The sequence below is a fragment of the Staurois parvus genome, unplaced genomic scaffold, assembly GCF_062004578.1.
Source record: "Staurois parvus isolate SC_StPar_1 unplaced genomic scaffold, SC_StPar_1.0 ptg002181l, whole genome shotgun sequence".
Taxonomy (NCBI): Eukaryota; Metazoa; Chordata; class Amphibia; order Anura; family Ranidae; genus Staurois; species Staurois parvus.
Window position 1 is genome coordinate 2,592,289 of NW_028319977.1, and position 22,544 is coordinate 2,614,832.

At 42.6% G+C, this 22,544-nt stretch overlaps 1 protein-coding gene across 3 annotated transcripts in view; it reads right to left on the bottom strand.

Annotated features, from left to right (window-relative positions):
* Nucleotides 1-22,544, bottom strand: part of LOC149432262 (uncharacterized) — a 93,683-nt gene that overhangs the window by 14,249 nt on the left and 56,890 nt on the right. For all 3 annotated transcript variants that reach the window (XM_089665310.1, XM_089665308.1, XM_089665309.1), the window contains 2 exons: nt 7,965-8,060; nt 1,769-1,864 (listed from right to left, as the gene is read on the bottom strand). In XM_089665310.1, coding sequence (XP_089521436.1) covers nt 1,769-1,864; nt 7,965-8,060 — 192 coding nt within the window. The remainder of the gene's footprint in view (nt 1-1,768; nt 1,865-7,964; nt 8,061-22,544) is intronic.

The following is a 22,544-nucleotide window of genomic DNA, read 5'->3' on the forward strand; positions in this document are numbered from 1 at the left end:
TCAGGTTAGTTTTGGCCATATAGTAGAAGTGATGGCCAAGTTAGCTTTGGCCATATAGTAGATGTGATGGTTAGGTTAGTTTTGGCCATATAGTAGATGCGATGGTCAGGTTAGCTTTGGCCATATAGTAGATGTGATGGTCAGGTTAGCTTTGGCCATATAGTAGATGTTGTGGTCAGGTTAGCTTTGGCCATATAGTAGATGTGATGGTCAGGTTAGCTTTGGCCACATAGTAGATGTGATGGTTAGGTTAGCTTTGGCCATATAGTAGATGTAGTAGATGCGATAGTCAGGTTAGCTTTGGCCATATAGTAGATGTGATGGACAAGTTAGCTTTGGCCATATAGTAGATGTTGTGGTCAGGTTAGCTTTGGCCATATAGTAGATGTGATGGTCAGGTTAGCTTTGGCCATATAGTAGATGTGATGGTCAGGGTAGCTTTGGCCATATAGTAGAAGTGATGGCCAAGTTGGCTTTGGCCATATAGTAGATGTGATGGTTAGGTTAGTTTTGACCATATAGTAGATGTTGTGGTCAGGTTAGCTTTGGCCATATAGTAGATGTGATGGTCAGGTTAGCTTTGGCCATATAGTAGATGTGATGGTCAGGTTAGCTTTGGCCATATAGTAGAAGTGATGGCCAAGTTAGCTTTGGCCATATAGTAGATGTGGTTATCAGGTTAGGTTTGGCCATATAGATGTTGTGGTCAGGTTAGCTTTGGCCATATAGTAGATGTGGTGGTCAGGTTAGCTTTGGCCATATAGTAGATGTTGTCAGGTTAGCTTTGGCCATATAGTAGATGTGGTGGTCAGGTTAGTTTTGGCCATATAGTAGATGCGATGGTCAGGTTAGCTTTGGCCATATAGTAGATGTGATGGTCAGGTTAGCTTTGGCCATATAGTAGATGTGATGGTCAGGTTAGCTTTGGCCATATAGTAGAAGTGATGGCCAAGTTGGCTTTGGCCATATAGTAGATGTGATGGTTAGGTTAGTTTTGGCCATATAGTAGATGTTGTGGTCAGGTTAGCTTTGGCCATATAGTAGATGTGATGGTCAGGTTAGCTTTGGCCATATAGTAGATGTGATGGTCAGGTTAGCTTTGGCCATATAGTAGAAGTGATGGCCAAGTTAGCTTTGGCCATATAGTAGATGTGATTATCAGGTTAGGTTTGGCCATATAGATGTTGTGGTCAGGTTAGCTTTGGCCATATAGTAGATGTGGTGGTCAGGTTAGCTTTGGCCATATAGTAGATGTTGTCAGGTTAGCTTTGGCCATATAGTAGATGTGGTGGTCAGGTTAGTTTTGGCCATATAGTAGATGCGATGGTCAGGTTAGCTTTGGCCATATAGTAGATGTGGTGGTCAGGTTAGCTTTGGCCATATAGTAGAAGTGATGGCCAAGTTAGCTTTGGCCACATAGTAGATGTGATGGTTAGGTTAGTTTTGGCCATATAGTAGATGCGACGGTCAGGTTAGTTTTGGCCATATAGTAGACGCGATGGTCAGGTTAGCTTTTGCCATATAGTAAATGTGATGGTCAGGTTTCCACCAAGGTTTGGCCATACAGTGTATCTGAGCCAGGTATACAGTATATCCAGCATACACATTCTCCCCTACCTTGTCATACAAGATCAAATTAGCACTGAGAACAAGACACCTGATTCTTGGTCTTTCTTATATGGTCTTGTGACTTGTAGCGCCCGCTGTCTGTCACATCTCAGATCCTGGATATCACTTAGTAAAAGCAGGGTATCAGAGGAATTCTCACCTCTAGATGATGTAGTGTCATCCGACCGCTGGCTACCTACAGACACCTTGATATAATCCACCTCCTCTTGTTTGATTGGCTTCAACGTTACTTGCCCTGCAAAGGTAAAAAAACAGCAGTTGTCAGCAATAGCTAATGTGAGCAAATCAAGCAGTTGCAATGCCTTTCCTATGGAGTTTGTCTGCACATGACGTCACCGACATGCTAAGCATATTAAGAAAATGGTGATGATATCACAGTTTGAAGTAGAAGCAAATCCAATCACCATAATCCTATATTTTTTATCACTTTATTGTAATTCAGGTGTTTTCAACATTTTCAAATCTTCAGCTTTTATTTAAATTTAGGGTCATAAAGCTCTGTCCCGGTCCACCAATTTCTCTCTTGCATTGTCACTCTGTCAGATGTGCTTCTAGTGGGGACTGTGCCAAAGCTAATGTATAATAAATGGATTTGAGACGTATTAATATTATCATTACATTTATTCCAATGCAAGATAAAGTAAAAGATTTTATGAAAGAGCTAACACATTTCGGGGCCAGAATTTACTTCCTTTATCAGTGTTTGAGATGAGAATATATACCAGTTGAAGCCCAATGTTCATCGGCAGCTGGTTTGATGGCAGCTTCTATTAGCTGCTGATAAACATTGGGCTTCATCACCCAATTGGCTCAAATACCACATACAGTGGGGATCGAAAGTTTGGGCACCCCAGCTAAAAATTTGTATTAATGTGCATAAAGCAGCCAAGGAAATATGGAAAAATCTCCAAAAGGCATCAAATTACAGATTAGACATTCTTATATGTCAACAAAAGTGTGATTTTATTTCCATCATTTACACTTTCAAAATAACAGAAAACAAAAAAATGGCGTCTGCAAAAGTTTGGGCACCCTGCAGAGTTAATATCTTGTACTGCCCCCTTTGGCAAGTATCACAGCTTGTAAACGCTTTTTGTAGCCAGCCAACAGTCTTTCAGTTTTTGTTTGAGGTATCTTTGCCCATTCTTCCTTACAAAAGTCTTCCAGTTCTTTGAGATTTCTGGGCTGTCTGTCACGCACTGCTCTTTTAAGGTCTAGCCATAGATTTTCAATTATGTTGAGGTCAGGAGATTGTGAAGGCCATGGCAAAACCTTCAGTTTACGCCTCTTGATGTAATCCCCCGTGGATTTCGAGGTGTGTTTAGTATCATTATCCATTTGTAGAAGCCATCCTCTCTTTAATTTCAGCTTTTTCACAGATGGCATCAAGTTACCATCCAAAATTTGCTGAAATTTTATTGAATCCATTTTTCCTTCTACTCGTGAGATGTTCCCTGTGCCACTGGCTGCAACACAACCCCAAAGCATGATTGATCCAACCCCATGCTTAACAGTTGGACAGAGGTTCTTTTCATTAAATTCTGTGCCCCTTCTTCTCCAAACGTACCTTTGCTCATTCCGGCCAAAAAGTTCAATTTTAACCTCATCGGTCCACAGAACTTGTTTCCAAAATGCATCAGGCTTGTTTATATGTTCATTTGCAAAGTTCAAAGGATGATTTTTGTGGTGGGGACGTAGAAGAGGTTTTCTTCTGATGACTCTTCCATGAAGACCATATTTGTACAAGTATCTCTTTATAGTGGAATAGTGTACCACAACTCCAGTGTCTGCCAGATCTTTCTGGAGGGATCGTGCAGTCAAATGTGGGTTTTGAATTGTTTTTCTCACAATCCTGCGAGCTGTTCTGTCTTATATTTTTCTTGGTCTTCCAGATCTTGCTTTAACTTCCACTGTTCCTGATGACTGCCATTTCTTAATTACATTCCGAACAGAGGATACTGACATCTGAAAACGCTTTGCTATCTTCTTATAGCCTTCTCCAGCTTTGTGAGCGTCAACTATTTTCAGTTTCAGTTTTCTAGACAACTGCTTAGAAGAACCTATGGTGCTGATTGTTGGGGCAAGGTCAGATGAGTCTGGGCATTTAAAACCTTTGAGATTGACATCACCTGGTCTTCCCAGACGATGATTGAGAACAATCCATGACACTGGCAGGTCTCAGCTTTGCAAAGGGGGCAGTGCATGCTATAAATTCTGCAGGGTGCCCAAACTTTTGCAGATGCCATTTTTTTGTGTTCTGTTATTTTGAAAGTGTAAATGATAGAAATAAAATCTAACTTTTGTTGACATATTATAAGAATGTCTAATCTGTAATTTGATGCCTTTTGGAGATTTTTCCATCTTTCCTTGGCTTCTTTATGCACATTAATACAAATTTTTAGCTGGGGTGCCCAAACTTTCGATCCCCACTGTACGTTGTGTCCCTAATCCAGTCCTTTGAACCGCGATGAAAGGGGGCTAATTCTAGCCCCCAAAACACATTGCACATTTATTATAGTCTTTAATATAAATTTTTATCTGGACCATTAACTCATGATGTGGTGTTTCAATCCCATAACCATTTAGCTGGAAAACAAACCAAGGAAACAGTGGAAATCCTCTAGTGTAGGGTTTCTCAACCAGGTCTCCTCCAGAGCTCCCTAGAGCAAGGAGAAATTTCTTCCTCTCGGTAAGTTTCCACTGTCATCATTGATCTTTTTAGCTACCTGTAAGGGGGTTGTTCTTTCCAATGATGACAAGTGTGAGGAGCATTCTTTCCACTGACCGTCACACTAATGTATCATGAGTTGTAGATATAGTAATGTTCAGCAGGGGTTCCCTGAGATCAGAAAGTTATTTCAAGTGTTCCTCTGTGTGGAAAAGGTTAAGAAAGGCTGGTCTAGTGTGTGCCAGTTCTGAATCCAGACAGCCTCTTCAAACACCACTGCAACACTACTGGATAGCAACACCAATAGGATAATCCCAAGATTCCATCGCTACTTACCCAGTGCCCTAAAAAGCTAGTACAGTGAAGGAAATAAGTATTGGATCCCCCGCTGATTTTGAATGTTTGCTCACTCACAATACACCGAACATTCGATTTTTAGACTGATCGTTTCTTTGTAACACTGAGAGACAGAATAGCAACAAAACATTCAAAAGAAATGCATGTCTAACAAATGATGCACTGATCTGCATGTTCATGAGGGAAATAAGTATTTGATCCCCTTCACAAAACATGACTTAGTACTTGGTGGCAAATCCCTTGTTGGCAATCACAGAGGTCAGATGTTTCCTGTAGTTGGCCACCAGGTTTGCACACATCTCAGGAGGGATTTTGGCCCACTCCTCTTGGCAGATCCTCTCCAAGTCATTAAGGTTTGGTGACTGACATTGGGCAACTTGAACTTTCAGCTCCCTCCACAGATTTTCAATCAGATTAAGGTCTAGAGACTGGCTAGGCCACTCCAGGACCTTAATGTGCTTCTTCTTGAGCCACTCCTTTGTTGTCTTGGCCGTGTGTTTTGGGTCATTGTCATGCTGGAACACCCATCCACGACCCATTTTCAATGCCCTGGCTGAGGAAAGAGTGTAAGCTCCTCTGGTACAGAGACTGGTGTGATTGGCTCAGTGTTCTTTGTACAGCAGTATGGTATATGTTAGAGCTATAAAAATGTAAAATATTAATAATAAAATGAATAGTGGGGAACCATGGTTATCATCTACAGAAACATTTCCTCAGTGACCCCAACCGATCAACCACTTGCCGACATTGCTACAGTCGAAAGAGGCTACAGCAAGGTCGCCCAGTTCTGGAAGGGCATCAATAGATGTCCTCTCATAACCCCGCCCCCCATGTGACTTCGGCAGTGTACATTGGTAGAGCTCTGTGACCGCTGTATCCTTTGGACACAGTTGATCACAGATCGGTGTAAAGGGCCAATTACAACTGATCACATGTAAACAGATTGACGGTTATCAGTATTCCTTTCATACCACACAGTGTCTGTGGGAGGAAAGGAGAGCTGTTAACAGGCAGGCCTGTCAGGACATTGTTTACACTGATCATTAGTGTAGCCTCATCAGTGCCACCTATCAGTACCCATCAATGTAGCCTCATCAGTGCCACATATCAGTGCCCATCAGTGTAGCCTCATCAGTGCCACCTATCAGTGCCCATCAGTGTAGCCTCATCAGTGCCACCTATCAGTGCCCATCAGTGTAGCCTCATCAGTGCCACCTATCAGTACCCATCAGTGCCACCTATCAGTACCCATCAGTGTAGCCTCATCAGTGCCACCTATCAGTGCCCATCAGTGTAACCTATCAGTGCCCATCAGTGTAGCCTCATCAGTGCCACCTATCAGTACCCATCAGTGTAGCCTCATCAGTGCCACCTATCAGTGCCCATCAGTGTAACCTATCAGTGCCCATCAGTGCCACCTATCAGTACCCATCAGTGTAGCCTCATCAGTGCCACCTATCAGTACCCATCAGTGTAGCCTCATCAGTGCCACCTATCAGTGCCCATCAGTGCCACCTATCAGTACCCATCAGTGTAGCCTCATCAGTGCCACCTATCAGTGCCCATCAGTGCCACCTATTAGTTCTCATCAGTGCCACCTATCAGTGCCCATAAGTGTAGCATCATCAGTGTCACCTATCAGTGCCCATAAGTGTAGCATCATCAGTGTCACCTATCAGTGCCCATCAGTGTAGCTTCACCAGTGCCACCTATCAGTGCCCATCAGTGTAGCTTCATCAGTGCCACCTATCAGTGCCCATCAGTGCAGCTTCATCAGTGCCACCTATCAGTGCCCATCAGTGCAGCCTCATTAGTGCCACATATCAGTGCCCATCAGTGCAGCCTTACCAGTGCCACCTATCAGTGCAGCCTCATCAGTGCTACCTAATCAGTGCCCATCATTGCAGCCTCATCAGCGCGCATTAGTGAAGAAGAAACATTTTATAACAAAAGCAAAGAAAAACTATTTCGTTTTCAAAATTTTCTGTCTTTTTTTTCTTTGTTTAGCAAAAAATAAAATCCCCAGCGGTGATTAAATACCACCAAAAGAAAGCTTTATCGGTCTTAAAAAAACATAATAAAAATATGTATACAGTGTTGCATGACCGTGCAATTGTCATTCAATGTGCGCCAGCACTAAAAGCTGATAATTGGCCTGGGCAGGAAGGGGGTGAAAGTGCCCGGTAGGCGAGGGGTTAAAGGACTTCTCCTGGATCTAGTAAATTGAATGTTTCATTCCACAGTACTTATTGATTTCGTATGCCTGATGCCAACTATTCCATATTTGAGCTATTGTGTTCACGGTTCTACACTGTCTGCAGTGTATTTATGTTTATGGCGCCACTTTTTCTCTAAATATGTTTTTAGGATCGTTTGTTTTTGTTTCTTTGTAAAATCGCCCAATGAGCACCGTTGTTTTGTTTTGTGTTGTAAAATAGACAGACTCATTTCAATAAAAATTACCTGATGCATAAAAAAAAATTAAAATGATAGTGCCTGGCTGTGGGGGGACATTAGAGTGTAAGCTCCTCTGGTGCAGAGACTAAATTTAATGGCTCAGTGTTCTCTGTACAGTATTGATGAATATACCAGAGCTATATAAATGTAGAATAGTAATAGTGTGTGACTGTGGGGGGGGGGGGGGGCATTAGAGTGTAAGCTCCTCTGGTGCAGAGACTAACGTGAATGGCTGTGTGTTCTCTGTTCAGTATTGATGAATATACCAGAACTATATAAATGTAGAATAGTAATAGTGTGTGACTGTGTGGGGGGGGGGCATTAGAGTGTAAGCTCCTCTGGTGCAGAGACCGATGTGAATAGCTAAGTGTTCTCTGTACATTATTGATGAATATACCAGAACTATATAAATGTAGAATAATAATAGTGTGTGACTGTGGGGGGGCATTAGAGTGTAAGCTCCTCTGGTACAGGGACTGATGTGAATAGCTAAGTGTTCTCTGTACAGCACTATGGAACATGTGAGAGCAATATAAATGTATAATAATAGTGTGTGACTGTGGGTGGGGGTGGGGACATTAGAGTGTAAGCTCCTCTGGTGCAGAGACTAATGTGAATAGCTAAGTGTTCTCTGTACAGCACTGCAGTACATGTTAGAGCTATATAAATATATAATAATAATAGTGTGTGACTGTGGGGGGGGGCAATAGAGTGTAAGCTACCCCGTGGAATATGTCAGAGCTACACAAATGATTAAACTCAAGCTTAGGATAGTTGGAGGTCTCAACCTGTAGAGGTTTTATTTCTGTTTGCATTAGATCCCCCTTACGGGTTATAGGTAATCTGCACTCACCTCTAGCGATGGCCCCGGTACTCTCAGACCCTTGGCTTCTCATTGGTGCCTTGGTGTAGTCATCTTCGGGTTTCATGGTGTGTGATGTCAGCTGTCCTGCAAACACCAACAAACAGTATGAATGGACTATGTGCACTATGTATACACAGAGAGCTGTAATGTCCAAAAAAAAAAAATAAAAGATAAAACCCATACAAACTACCAAATACTGTTCATGTGAAGTTCAAAATCCAACCGACGAAGAAACAAGGCAAACCAGAAAATGGCAGCTCTTACCTGAAGTCTATCACTGCCATGGTCTGCTGATAGGGCTTCCCAATTCCAATGCAAATATGGTTTATCTAAAAGTTGGTATTTGCGTAAGGCTCAACACGCAGGACCCCGGTCTCTACAACCGCTTGCCTCCACTGCTGGAACCATGTGGTTAATTCTGAACTTCCCAGTTCTGGGGCAAATGTGATCACCCCACACCTGTCCCGATGTCACAGAGCAACCCAGACCACTGAATAGTGGATGTTGGGGAGGGGGGGGGGTGATCATGTGTGCTTCAACACCAGGAAGTTCAGAATTTTTCCCATGGTTCCAGCAGTAGATCAAAGCTTGTGGTGTGTGGTTGAGAGGTGAGGATATGAGAATGTAAGCTCCTCTGGTCAGAGGCTGATGTGACTGGCTCAAGGTTCTCTGTACAGCACTGCAATATAGGTCAGTGGAATAATGCACCAGAAGCAGGGGTGGACTGACCATCTGGAAACTCAGGCACTGCCCGAAGGCCCGGGGTCAGTAGGGGGCCCCATGAGATGCCCCTGGTACCTTTTTCATAGGCTTTTTTGAGTTTGGACAAGGACACGGGGGCCCCATGAGTTGTCAGTCCGTCCCTGACCAGAAGATACCAATAATAATAAAAAAGCTTTTGCAAACACCAAGCAGGCTTTCAAGTGTTGAGAGTCTTTGTCTAGCCATGCTGACATAAAGCCCAGATCAGTGGAGGGCTACAGGTTGTCCTTCTGGAACTTTGTCCCATCTCCACTCAGGATTTCTGGAGCTCAGTCAGAGTGACCATCTTGGTCACATCTCTTACTAAGGCTCTACTCCCCAAATTGGTCAGTTTGGCCAGGTGACCAGCTCCATTTGAGAATTATGGAGACCACTGTGCTCTTAGGAACCTTCAGTGCACCAAAACCTTTTTTGTAGCCTTTCCCAGATCTGTGCCTTGCTATAATCCGGTCTCTGAGCTCTGCAGGCAGTTCCTTTAACCTCATGGATTTTGCTCTGATACGGTATGAATTGTCAGCTGTGAGGCCTTATATAGAGAGGTGTGTTCTTTTCCAAATAAAGTCCAATCAATTTTATTTACCACAGGAGGGCTCCAATCCAGGTGTAGAAACATCTCAGCAATAATTAAGAGAAATGGAAAATACCTGAGATAAAATTTCAAGTGTTGTTGCAAAGGGTCTGAAATATTAAGGCCAATGTGATATTTCAGTTTTTCTTTTTTCACAAATTTGCAAACATTTCTAAATTTCTGTTTTCACTTTTACATTATAGGGTACGGAGTGTAGATTAATGAGAAAAAAAATGAATTTAAACATCTGTAGTATCAGACTGCAACATACCAAAATTTTTTTCACGCATTTTTCACATATCTACACAGTCTTCTTTTTTCACATATACTGTACACTTTTTCACTGAAATATTTGCATCATCACTTATGTTTTTCAATCTTTATGCACACCACATTAATTTTCACTTCATTTTCATGTTTATATTCACCGATATATCTTATTTTTTATCCAATATTCATTTTTTTACTTGTTTTTTTATCACTCATTTCTCATCATCATTTTTCTTTTTCTATCTTCCTTTTTGCTTCTTATTTTATTTTTCTTCTTACTGTTTTTAAGATAATTTTTGAAATAAAATTTATATCTTGCACTTCTTTTTTGTGTCTACTTTTTTCTCTTTCCCTTTTTTTCTTTTCACCTATTACCATCTGTTACATTCATTATCTTTCTCATCAGCACACAACTGCGAATTTTCACTCACCTCATGGCTGATGATGCATTTATAATGCCTAGTGCCTATTGTCTCTCACTCCTCTATGACCAAGCCCCGGTGGGCGGGGTGGGGCGGGGTGAAACGCATTTTTACTTGGTTTTTATCACTCATTTCTCATCATCATTTTTCTTTTTCTATCTTCCTTTTTTCTTCTCCATTTTATTTTTCTTCTTACGGTTTTTAAAATTATTTTTGCAAAAACATTTATATCTTATACTTATTTGTGTCTCCTTTTTTTCTTTTCTCATTGTTTTCACCCATTATCATCTGTTACATTCATTATCTTTCTCATCAGCACACACCTGTGAATTTTCACACACCTCATGGCTGATGATGCATTTCTAATGCCTAGTGCCTATTGTCTCTCATTCCTCTATGGCCAAGCCTCAGTGGGCGGGGCGGGGTGAAACGCATTTTTACTTGGTTTTTATCACTCATTTCTCATCATCATTTTTCTTTTTCTATCTTCCTTTTTTCTTCTTACGGTTTTTAAGATTATTTTTGCAAAAAAATGTATATCTTATACCTCTTGTTTGGGTCTCCTTTTTTCTATTTCCTTTTTTTCTTTTCTCATTGTTTTCACTTATTATCATCTGTTACATTCATTATTTTTCTCATCAGCACACACCTGTGAATTTTCACTCACTTCACAGCTGATCATGCATTTGTAATGCCTGGCGCCTATTGTCTCTCACTCCTCTGTGACCAAGCCCTGGTGGGCGGGGCGGGGTGAAATGCATGACACCTACTGTCTCTCACTCTTCTGTGATTCTGTGACCAAGACCCGGTGGGCAGAGTGGGGTGAAATGCGTGGTGCCTACTGTCTCTCACTCCTCTGTGACCAAGCCCCGGTGGGCAGGGCGGGGTGAAACACATGGCGCCTACTGCCTCTCACTCTTCTGTGACCAAGCCCCAGTGGGCGGGGCGGGGTAGGGTGAAACGTGTGGCACCTATCGTCTCTCACTCCTCTGTGACCAAGCCCCGGTGGGCAGGGCGGGGTGAAACACATGGCGCCTACTGTCTCTCACTCCTCTGTGACCAAGCCACGGTGGGCAGGGTGAAACACATGGCGCCTACTGTCTCTCACTCTTCTGTGACCAAGCCCCAGTGGACGTGGTGAAACGCGTAGCGCCTACTGTCTCTCACTCTTCTGTGACCAAGCCACGGTGGGTGGGGTGAAACGCGTTAGCAGGCATGGCCGGCGTGATGGCTGAGGCCATCTTAATACTAGATTCCACGTGCGGTTAGAGCGGCATCATTTTCTACATTACATTTGCAAGACCATTGTGGACACCGCTCCCCCTTCATACTGCTGAGGTGACTATTGAGCTCCAGCTTGGTGCGGCGCCACCATGCTACACATATCGACTTGGAACATACCAACAATTGAAAGAAAGTGAAGGGGGTCTGAATACATTATGAATGCACTGTAAATATATAATAGTGTGTCTGTGGAAGGACATTAGATTGTAAGCTTCTTTGGTCTAGAGATTGATGTGATTGGCTCAGTGTTCTCTGTACAGCACTGAGGTACATGTTAGAGCTAAATTAAATGTATAATAATAATAGCGTGTGACTGTGGTGGGATATTAGAGTGTAAGCTCTTTTGTTGAAGAGACTCTATACAGAACTGCAGAACATGCCGAGCTTAATAACATAAATGCATAATAAAAATAGCAGAGTGTAAGCTCCTGTGGTGCAGAGACCGTGACATCAGCAGTGGTGCACCGAAATTAAAATTCTGGTGCCGAAATTCAAATTCTGGTGCTAAAACCGAAAATTCGAAAATGCACTTGTCCGAAAACCAAAATGTGCAGTTTTTAACAATGAATACATATTTTTTGGAAAAAAATACACTTTGATTAGAAAAAACAATACATACCCCAATTTTTTTTGTAAAATATGAAAGAGGATATTACGGCGAGTAAATAGATACCTAACTTGTCACGCTTTAAAATTGCACACGTTCATGGAATGGCGTGCAACTGCGGTACTTAAAAATCTCCATGGGTGATGCTTTAAAAATTTCTACAGGTTAGTAGTGTAAAGTTACAAAGGAGGTCTAGTGCAAGAATTATTGCTCTTGTTCCGACGTTCGTGGGGATACTTCACATGTGTGGCTTGAACACATTTACATATGTGGGCGTGGCCTATGTATGCGTTCAACACTACGTGCGAGTGTGGGGGGGGCACTTGAAACTTTTTTTTAAGAAATGTATTTAATGTTGTTTTTTTTTTTTTTTCACTGTTCCTTTTAAAAAAAATTGTAATCACTTTTATTCTTATCACAAGAAATGCATGCATCCCTTGTGATAGAAATAATTAGTAACAGGTCCTCTTTATGGAGATATATGGGGTCAATAAGACCTCACATCTCTCCTCTGCAATGTAAAGCATTAGATGAAAAAAAAAAAAAAAAAAGCATTGATCTAGTGCTTTAAAAAAAAAAAAAAAAAAAAAAAAAATGGCTGGAATGGGAAGTGACATCGTTCCAGTCCTCCAAGGGCATAGAAATGAGTGGAGACCATCTTTCTTTCACTCATCTCTATGCCCAGCATTGGGATCGATGGTTTTTCAAGTAAGGCTGAACTACTGAGCGGCAGCCGTTGGGTGGGTGGCTGCAAGGGGTGGTGGCAACGGCAGGCGGGGTTTTTTCAGCACTTCTATCGGTGCTTTTTTTTTCATTTCGGCCGAAAGGGGCGTTTTTGGCCAACACGTTTCGGCCACCGAAATTTCGGTGCATCCCTAGTACAATGTTCTACCTTATTAAAATAAATACCCCCCATCATCAGAACACAAATGTATGGATTTATCTGTCCAGGTCAGAACTGTAGATGTTGGTGTAAAAGAAAAGCAGTAAAAACAGCAAAAATAACCGAATCCCCTTAACAATACAAAAGGAAATAAGAATAAAAGAACACATAATAACAGCACAAACTTTTAAAAGTCGAGACGCAACGCAGTACCGCGGGCGTCATGTCTGCTGTTATATGTATAAATAGCTGGTAATGATGGATATACGATTTGTTGAGCTCAGTAGAACAGACCGCCTGGGAAAAAGATGTGAGAAGCACGTCTGTCGATTTTCCCGGGAGATCGGCTAATTACACAACTGGTACTACAACTGAAAGAATAACGATGGTGAAGGCTTTACAAAACAACAATTACCAAGACACAATATAAATATCCACTACATCACTCTACCGTAAAGTTCAAATCAGTAAATCCTTAGGAAGAAGGTATTCACATGTGTCATCTTACTATTGGAATAAACTGTATAACTGAAGGGGATATGTGAATACCTTCCGTGTGAAGAAGGCTTGTACTGTGCTACACACTGATTGGGTTGGAGGGCTTTCTGATTTCCTTTAGTCACTTTTCACCATAGCCTGTATGGTCATAATCTCTAGTTGGTGCCCAAACCCTACTGTATAGTTACATAGTCCATCCAGTTGAACCCGTGTAGGTGTGTGTTTATGTTAACATCATTTCCCATACCCCTGTATATTGCGTTCACTAAGATGCCCACCTAAGGTTTTTAAAATGTTTGATAATCCCTGCTGTCACCAACTGTGGAAGGGAGTTCTACATCCTTGCCACGTTGGCAGTAAAGAACCTCCTATGCAGTTTAACCGCTTCAAGTCCGGACACTTTCACCCCCTTCCTGCCCAGGCCAATTTTCAACTTTCAGTGCGATCACACTTTGAATGACAATTGCGTGGTCATGCAACACTGTACCCATATGAATTTTTTAGCATTTTTTGAGACAGATAAAGCTTTATTTTGGTGGTATTTATTCACCACTGGGATTTTTATTTTTTTTTGCTATGTAAATGAAAAAGTCCAAAAAGTTTGAAAAAAAAGTGTTTTTCTTATAAAATGTTGCAAATAAATAATATTTCATCATAAATCTTGGCCAAAATGTATTCTGTTATCTTTTTTGGTGGTATTTATTCACCACTGGGATTTTTATTTTTTTTTGCTATGTATAGTTACATAGTTGGTAAAGTGGAATAAAGACATGAGTCCATCCAGTTGAACCCATGTGGGTGTGTGTTTATGTTAACACCATTTCCCATACCCCTGTATATTGCGTTCACGAAGATGCCCACCTAAGGTTTTTAAAATGTTTGATAATCCCCGCTGTCACCAACTGTGGAAGGGAGTTCCACATCCTTGCCATGTTGGCAGTAAAGAACCTCCTATGCAGTTTAACCGCTTCAAGTCTGGACACTTTCACCCCCTTCCTGCCCAGCAAATTTTCAACTTTCAGTGCGATCACACTTTGAATGACAATTGCGCGGTCATGCAACACTGTACCCATATTAATTTTTTTAGCATTTTTGAGACAGATAAAGCTTTATTTTGGTGGCATTTATTCACCACTGGGATTTTTATTTTTTTTGATATGTAAATGAAAAAGTCAAAAAATTTTGAACAAAAAGTGTTTTTCTTATAAAATTTTGCAAATAAATAGTATTTCATCATAAATCTTGGCCAAAATGTATTCTGTAATCTTTAGTAAAAAAAAATAAATAACCCAAATTAGTTTATAACCAACAATTATAATTTTTAAACATTTTTATTTTTTTATATTATTATTAATGTGTTTTTTTTTTTTACATACTGTCATCCTAGCAGTACAGTGTCACCATGGTGACACTGTACTACTTGTGGGGGGTGATGAAGATTTTTTTTTTTTTTACATACTGTCACCCTAGCAGTACAGTGTCACCATGGTGACACTGTACTACTTGTGGGGGGTGATGAAGATTTTTTTTTTTTACACTGATTGCTTTTACACCCATAAAGGCTGTAAAAGCAATAATTTCTCCTTCTCTCTGGCTGCATTTTTGTAGCCATTGAGAACTACTGTGTGAGCTGTGATTGGTCACAGCTTGTCACATGGTACAGGACTGTTGTGAATGGCCTTGTACCATGTGACCTCTGTGATCATTCACAGATTTCACACGTAGTAAGCAATGATGTCAGAAGTGACATCTTGCTTACTACTCTGCATGTGATCACTGATTGGCCAATCAGTGATCACATGATCGGGACCTCACACAGAGGTCCCATACAATGATCGGGTTTCCACTGTGTCCAGAGGACACAGCGGGCACCGGATTGCGGTGCTGCGCGCTCTCTGGGAGCGCGCACAAGCAGGGGGCGGGAAGGCCATTTATAAACGTCCACCAGCCCCTGCACTGCCACCATCCAGCCGTTTATATACAACGGCCGGATGGGAGGTGGTTAAGGTTAAACTGCTTCTTGTCTAACTTCACTGAGTGGCCATTTTAAGCAACCTGAGGCTGAATACCTTCCTCCCAATGCTAGAATCACCTCTGAGGTATTTGTATATATCGCTATCATATCTCCTTTCAAGCTTCTCTTCTCCAGGGAGAATACATTTAATGTTTTTAGTCGTTCCTCATGACTGAGGTCCTCCAGCCTCCTTATTAGTTTTGTATCCCTTCTCTGGACTCTCTCCAGTTCCAGCACATTCTTCCTTAGGACTGGTGACCAGAACTGGGTCGCAAACTCAAGATGTGGCCAGACCAGAGATTTGTGAAGCGGCAGATTTATAGTTTTTTTCTCCCGAGTAAATCCCTGTTTAACGCACTCTAATAGCCTGCTAGCTTTGCTTGGTATTGCATGCTATTACTGAGCCTATAGAAGCCATGATTTCCATAAACTGCACTGATGTTGGCCTGAAACAGGCATATGGCCCTTTGGCTAAGATCAAGTGTATTATCTGTGCTTAGCGTCCAGTAGGGGTGCTTCACAATCATTCTGGTGATGTAGCCCTGCTGGTATGATGGGGGTCTCCTGAGGGACCTTCCTCATGATAAGGAACTCAAATTGAGCACCCACCATGTAAAGTAGGTGTTGGCACTACTTCCCTAGTGTGGAGGATTCGAGGGGCCCAGTGTTTCCTCATTTAAGAAGTGCTGCCTTGTTTGGCCTAGGGGTTGGGGAGGCAGAGAGCCTGTGGTGTCAAGCGTCTCTTGGGAGTGGTGTCCTTGAAATTCTCCTAGTACCACTCTGGGATAAGGACACCACTCTGATAAAGAGCACCAGGCCACAACAGCACACTTTTTCTGCACTATGCCTCACATGGGGTTATATGGGTATCCTAGGGAGTGGACCCAGGAGAAGACTTTTGCCACCTGATGGTAGTGATATAAAACCCACAGTCCATGAACTGATTCCTGTGTCCTGTACTGCATGATAAAGATAACAGAGTTCTTTGGACTGACTTTACTATCCTTTACTCCAGTACTTCACTGGAGGAAAAAGAACTTCATTTACTTCACTCACCATTGATTTTGAATGGGAGCAAATTTGGGTTCTGGTTATCCCAATGTCTTTGGAGAAGAACGGAAACTGATCAATCAAATTCAAAAGCAAAGGTATTCGATTTCAAAAGGACACATTTTGCTGAAATGGGTGAATTTCTAAAAACTGAATAAAGAAATTGGAGTAAAATGGCAGGAGTCAATATCAGTGGGCATTATTGAAGCCTACCATCTTGGAAGCAACTAGATTAGCACTGGTCATAGATGGTTCTTCTTTTTTTTTTTTGATCATCCATTGGCAGATTGAAAAAAAAAAACAACAAACAAAAAAACCATATGAACATATTCCCCATTCACACGGGTGAGATGGATACAGAAATCCTCCCCGTGTGCCATTGTTTTCTGACAACAGGACACCGCCACTATCGTAATACAATTATTGGCTGCAAGACAAAAGTTCTCCAACATTCCCGTTCAACAGAAGTCAATCATTAGGATCAACTTCTGTCCAGCAGGAACAGCCATAGATGGACTGAAATTTGGCTAGTCCCTGCTGAACTGACCGAATTTCGATCCATCTATGGGCAGCCTAAATGTCAAACTAGTAAGAGTAGAGAGAATAAAAAGCAAATATGGTTCACTACAGAGATAAGTAAAAGGAGTAAAAAAATCAGCATATAAGAGATACAAGGAAGTATAGAAGAGAAGTATAAAAAAAAAAGAAATGGCAAAAGGAGGCCAAACACATAATCAGTGCTGCCAAAGCACAGAAAGAAGGAATGGCTGAATCCAATAAGAAAGAAGATGAATCCTTTTTAGGTACATCAATGACAGGAAGAAAACAATTAAAAAAGAATGGGCAGGATAGGAAAAAGAAAATAGATTGGTGGGGTTCATCACTAAGTTGACCATCAGCAGGAGAAAGGAAGTCCAGATTCCCCTATATAGATCTTTATATCACTAGAGGGATCACCAGCAGGAGGAATGAGGTCTTGATTCCACTACATAATTCTTTAGTTATCACTAGAGAGATCACCAGCAGGAGAAAGCAGGTCAAATTTCCTCTTTATGGATCTTTAGTTACCACTATAGGGATCTTTAGGTATCACTAGAGGATCACCAGCAAGAGGAAGGAGGTCCTGATTCCCCTATATAGTTTTTAGGTATCACTAGAGGATCACCAGCAGGAGGAAGGAGGTCCTGATTCCTCTATATAGATCTTTGGATATAACTAGAGGGGTCACCAGCAGAAGGAAGTAGGTCCTGATTCCCCTATCGAGATCCAGCAGGAGGAAGGAGGTCCTGATTTCTCTATATCGATCTTATACCTCATTTACAATACAGTGTCCAGTTCTGGAGACCCCCCAAGAATTCTTAAAAAAAATATTGATGAGACAGAACAAGCCCCTCAACAAAAATGGTGACAGGGTTGAAAAGGATATTTCTCTATCAATTTGAAAAGTCAGAGGTAGGGTTCTTTCTACAGGTTGGCTCCATGTTTCCATGAAAGCGTTTGGTTTAGTGTCACAGATGACCACAGTGTGATAATCTGCTGTTATCTTTTACCCAAAATGCCTTTCTCTTCTCCTAGAGCCCTGCTATATGTTTTTCATATAGTGTGATAATCCTCACTGTATGTTATTATGAGATTGCATTAATCTGCCATAGCTTTGTGATCACCCATATAATATTGAGTAGGTCCCCTTTTTGGCTCCAAAAACAGACCTGACCCATTAGGACATGGACACCATTGGAGCTCTGAAGGTGTGCTGTGGTATCTGGCACCAAGCTGTCAATAGCAAACCTTTCAAGTCCCATAAAATGCGAAGTGTGGCCTCCATGGAATGGACTTGTTTTTCCAGCACATCCTGCAGATACTGAATAGATTGAGATCTGGAGAATTTGAAGTCAATACCTCAAACTCGTTGTTGTGCTCCTCAAACCATTTTTTAACCATTTTTGCAGTGTGGCAGGTCACATTATCTCGCTGAAAGCAGCCATTGCCATCAGAGAATCACTTTTTTATGAAGGGGGTGTGCTTGGTCAGCAACAATGTTTAGGTAGGTGGTACATGTCAAAGTGACATCCACATGAATGTCAGAACCCATGGTTTCCCAACAGAACATTGCCCAAAGCATCACACTGCCTCCACCAGCTTTCCTTCTTCCCATTCTGCATCCTAGTGCCCTCTCTTCCCCAGGTAAGTCATGTGCCTATTGTAGGTGCTTTTGGCTGTGGACATGGGTCAGCATGGGCACCCTGATTGGTCTGTGGCTACACAGTTCCATACATATATAAACACCAACCAGTACCCCTATTTCATCACCACACACGTTACTTCTATTTCAACATCATACTCAATTAAGACCACTATTTCAAAACTGCACCAAATCTAGACTCCTGTTTTATCATCAAAACAAGTAAGATTCCGATTTAATCATTACACCCAACGGAGAGCACTGCTCTATCAACATCTACAATACCACATTTCATCAAGAAGCCCAACCAAAGATGTAGATTCCATAACCAAGCCCAGACCAACACCTTTATTTTAGCAGCACAACAAACCATAATACTAGATTTTATTAACAGACCCAACCCAAGAGACACAATTTAATTCACATAGACTGAAAATTTACAAGGTCAACCTGAAATCTATATTTCATCAATACACTGAGACCAGATTTCATATGCAGGCTGAACACAAGACCCTGGTGCCACCAATAAGCCTAAGGCCATTATTTTGAAAGAGACTTCACCCCACACACCATTTCAGACACCTCATCCTCGTTTAACAGAAATCTTCCTACTACTAACCCCAGTAATCCATGGGGGGGGGGGGGGGGGGGTAATAAAACTAAGTAGGTGTCACATGCTTTCATCAAGAGTGCTTGACTACAGACGCCCTTCCTACCCAGGTATTTCATTCGTAGAAGTCATACTACCGTACTACAGCTTCTATGAATGAGAAATTATCTATGAATGGAGGATGAGCAGATGAGGTTCGCCTCCTCCATTCATAGATCCTGTTAGATTCATAGTAGCTGTAACAGGTTCTATAAAATGGAGGAGCTGGACGGAACAGACGGACAGTTAGGCTCTCTCGATGACAGCCCCTTCGTTGTGTTAACCACCACCACACTAGAAGATTACGGCAGCAGGGGCATTGAGGGTATGGAAGATTACGTTGGCGGGGGTTGGGGGTGGTTCATGGAGGAGGAAGATTTCTGCTAAATGAGGTCACAGCAACCAGGGGGCACATCACATTGCAGGTAAGTAATATCCTGAACTTAGGTTTCAATAATCATTACTCAGAAAATTGTGGGACTTATAACTTCAATTACTCAGTCGTGTGAAAAACAAATTCCCATACAGTATGAATATTGAATCCTGTGCAGATGCTTTTTACATTATTTTTTGAGTAAGGATTCTCAACTCCTTTAGTAAATCAGCAATGATGCCTCATTAAAGTGGACCTTACATTTTCCTAACCCACCAACCCCAACCAAAAAAGAAAAAAAAAAACACAATATAAAGCATTATTAAAAAAACAAACAGATCCTGGCTATTTCCTCGTAGCTTCCTGACCGTCATTTGAGATTCAGCCAAAATGCACTTCATAAAGTGAAGGAGACCATTCGCAAGTATTTAGAACCTTTGTTAGGTATTATTACTAGCTGTTTCTTTTGCCCCAGGGGCCACACTCCCCTCATTACTAAAACAAAGTTTTTTTTGGATCTCTTGTGTCAGAACTATGTTTATAAACATTGTGCCAGATTACCTCTCTCTCCTCGCTCTTGTCCTACCTATCACAATACTCCTTCAGCGTTACCTATAACGCTACCACCTCCACCTCACTCCCCCTCTCTGTTGGGGTCCTTCAAGGCTCTGTCCTCGGGCCCCTTCTCTTCTCCATCTACACCTCCTCCCTTAGCCAACTGATACACTCTCACGGCTTCAACTACCACCTCTATGCCAACGACATGCAATATCTATCTCTTGACCCCTTGCCTCACCCCTTCAGTCTCCGCCCGAATCACTAGCCTACTGAATGACATATCAGATTGGATGTCGCTCCACTTCCTTAAACTGAACCTTTCCAAAACCGAGCTCCTAGTTTTCCCCCCAGCCTGCACCCCCCTCTGACTTCTCCATCACATCCAACAATGCCACCATCAGTCCCACCCCGCAAGCCAGAGTACTTGGTGTCATTCTAGACTCCAATCTGTCTTTCCAGCCCCAGGTCCAATCACTAACTCATGTAGACTCCACCTCCGCAACATCGCCAAAATACGTCCATTCCTAACCCCAGAAACCACAAAGCAACTCATCCACTCCCTCATCATATCACGACTCGACTACTGCAACTCCCTCCTCACTGGCCTGCCTCGCCGCTGGCTATCCCCGCTTCAGTCGATCCTGAAAACGGCAGCCAGACACATACACCTTACCAAAAGCTCTGTTTCCGCCACCCCCCTCTGCCAATCCCTCCACTGGCTTCCGATTACCCAACGGATCAAATTCAAAATCCTAACACTGACGTACAAAGCTGCCCACCATACTGCCCCGTACTACATCACCGACCTGATATCCAAATACCACCCAAAACGCACTCTCCGCTCATCACAAGACCTCCTTCTCTCTGGTTCCCTGGTCTCCTCCTCCCATGCCCACCTCCAGGACTTCTCCAGGGCATCACCCATCCTATGGAACTCCCTACCCCAATCCATCAGACTATCACCTACTCTCCTCTCCTTTAGGCGCACCCTGAAAACCCACCTCTTCAGGGAAGCCTCCTCCACTCTTCCTACCACTCCATCCCCCACAGCTATTCCTCCCGTACCACTATCCCCTCCCTCCTAGATTGTAAGCTCCAAGGAGTAGGGCCCTCGATCTCCTCATGTATCGCATTGTATTGTTACTGTACTGTCACATGTATTGTCTCCCATTATAATGTACAGTGCTGAGCGAACTGTTGGCGCTATATAAATACCGCATAATAATAATAATCTTTTTTTTTTACAGCAGCTAGTTATTTTGCCCCAGGTGCCACACTCCCCTCATTACTAAAACCATGTTTTTTTGGATCTCGTGTTAGAACTATGTTTATAAACATTGTGCCAGATGGTCTTTTTTTACAGCAGCAGCTAGTACTGCTGTTGTATTTCCACAGCAACTCCAGGCTGCCACTTTGACAGCCAGGAATTGCCGCCAAGTGTGAAAGTGGGAACGGCAGTGAGGAAGGAGGACAGGGCATACTACAAACTCCCTGTGTACTTCTATGAAGTTTTTTAGGGCATGTGTAGCACGCCAAGTATCAGCACCTGATTAAAAATATAAACCTTAAAGTGGAGCTCCAGTCAAAGCTAAAAAAAAAAAAAAATAAAAGTCAGCAGCTACAAAAACTGTAGCTGCTGACTTTTTTTTTTTAAAAAAAAAAAAGCCACGATCCAGTGGTGTACTAACTGCAGCTGGTTTCACCGACCGTCCTCGCTGCCCGGCGCCGGCATCTTAAGTGTGGGCACCCAGCTGTGACAGCTTGGGGCTTCACAGCTGGGTGCCCACTGCGCATGCGTGAGTTTTGCTGCGCCTTGAATGATTCCGTAGTCTTCTGGGACCTGTCAATTGTCCCAGAAGACTACGGGGAGGTGGGAGGAAGGACAGCTTCTGCTTCCAATCGCCTAGGCCACGGGTGTCAAACTGGCGGCCCTCCAGCTGTTGCGGAAGTCCTATGCGCCAATGCAAGACTGACAGTTACAAGCATGACTCCCACAGGCAAAGGCATGATGGGACTTATAGTTCCACAACGGCTGGAGGGCCACCAGTTTGACACCCCTGTTCTAGGCGATTGGAAGCGGAAGCAGAAAAGGAAGTGCCCGCTCCCCAAAGGTGCCAATTCCATGGGGAGTGCGTAAAGCGGAATTTCCCCTTTCGGGTGGAGCTCCACTTTAAAGTGGTTCTAAAGGCTTAAGGTTTTTTTTAACCTTCATGTATTTTATGCATGAATGTAAAAAAACTTCAATGTGCAGCTCCTCCCCCCAGTCCCCCCCCCCCCCCAACACTTACCTAAGCCTGATCTCGATCCAGCAATGTGCATAGCAGCACTCCTGGGTCTTTCCTTCTTCATTAGCTCAGACATAGCAGTGGAAGCCATTGAGCTGATGAGGAGGGAGCAGTGGGTAGGACCAGGGGCAGACTGACAACTCATGGGGCCCCCGGGCAATAT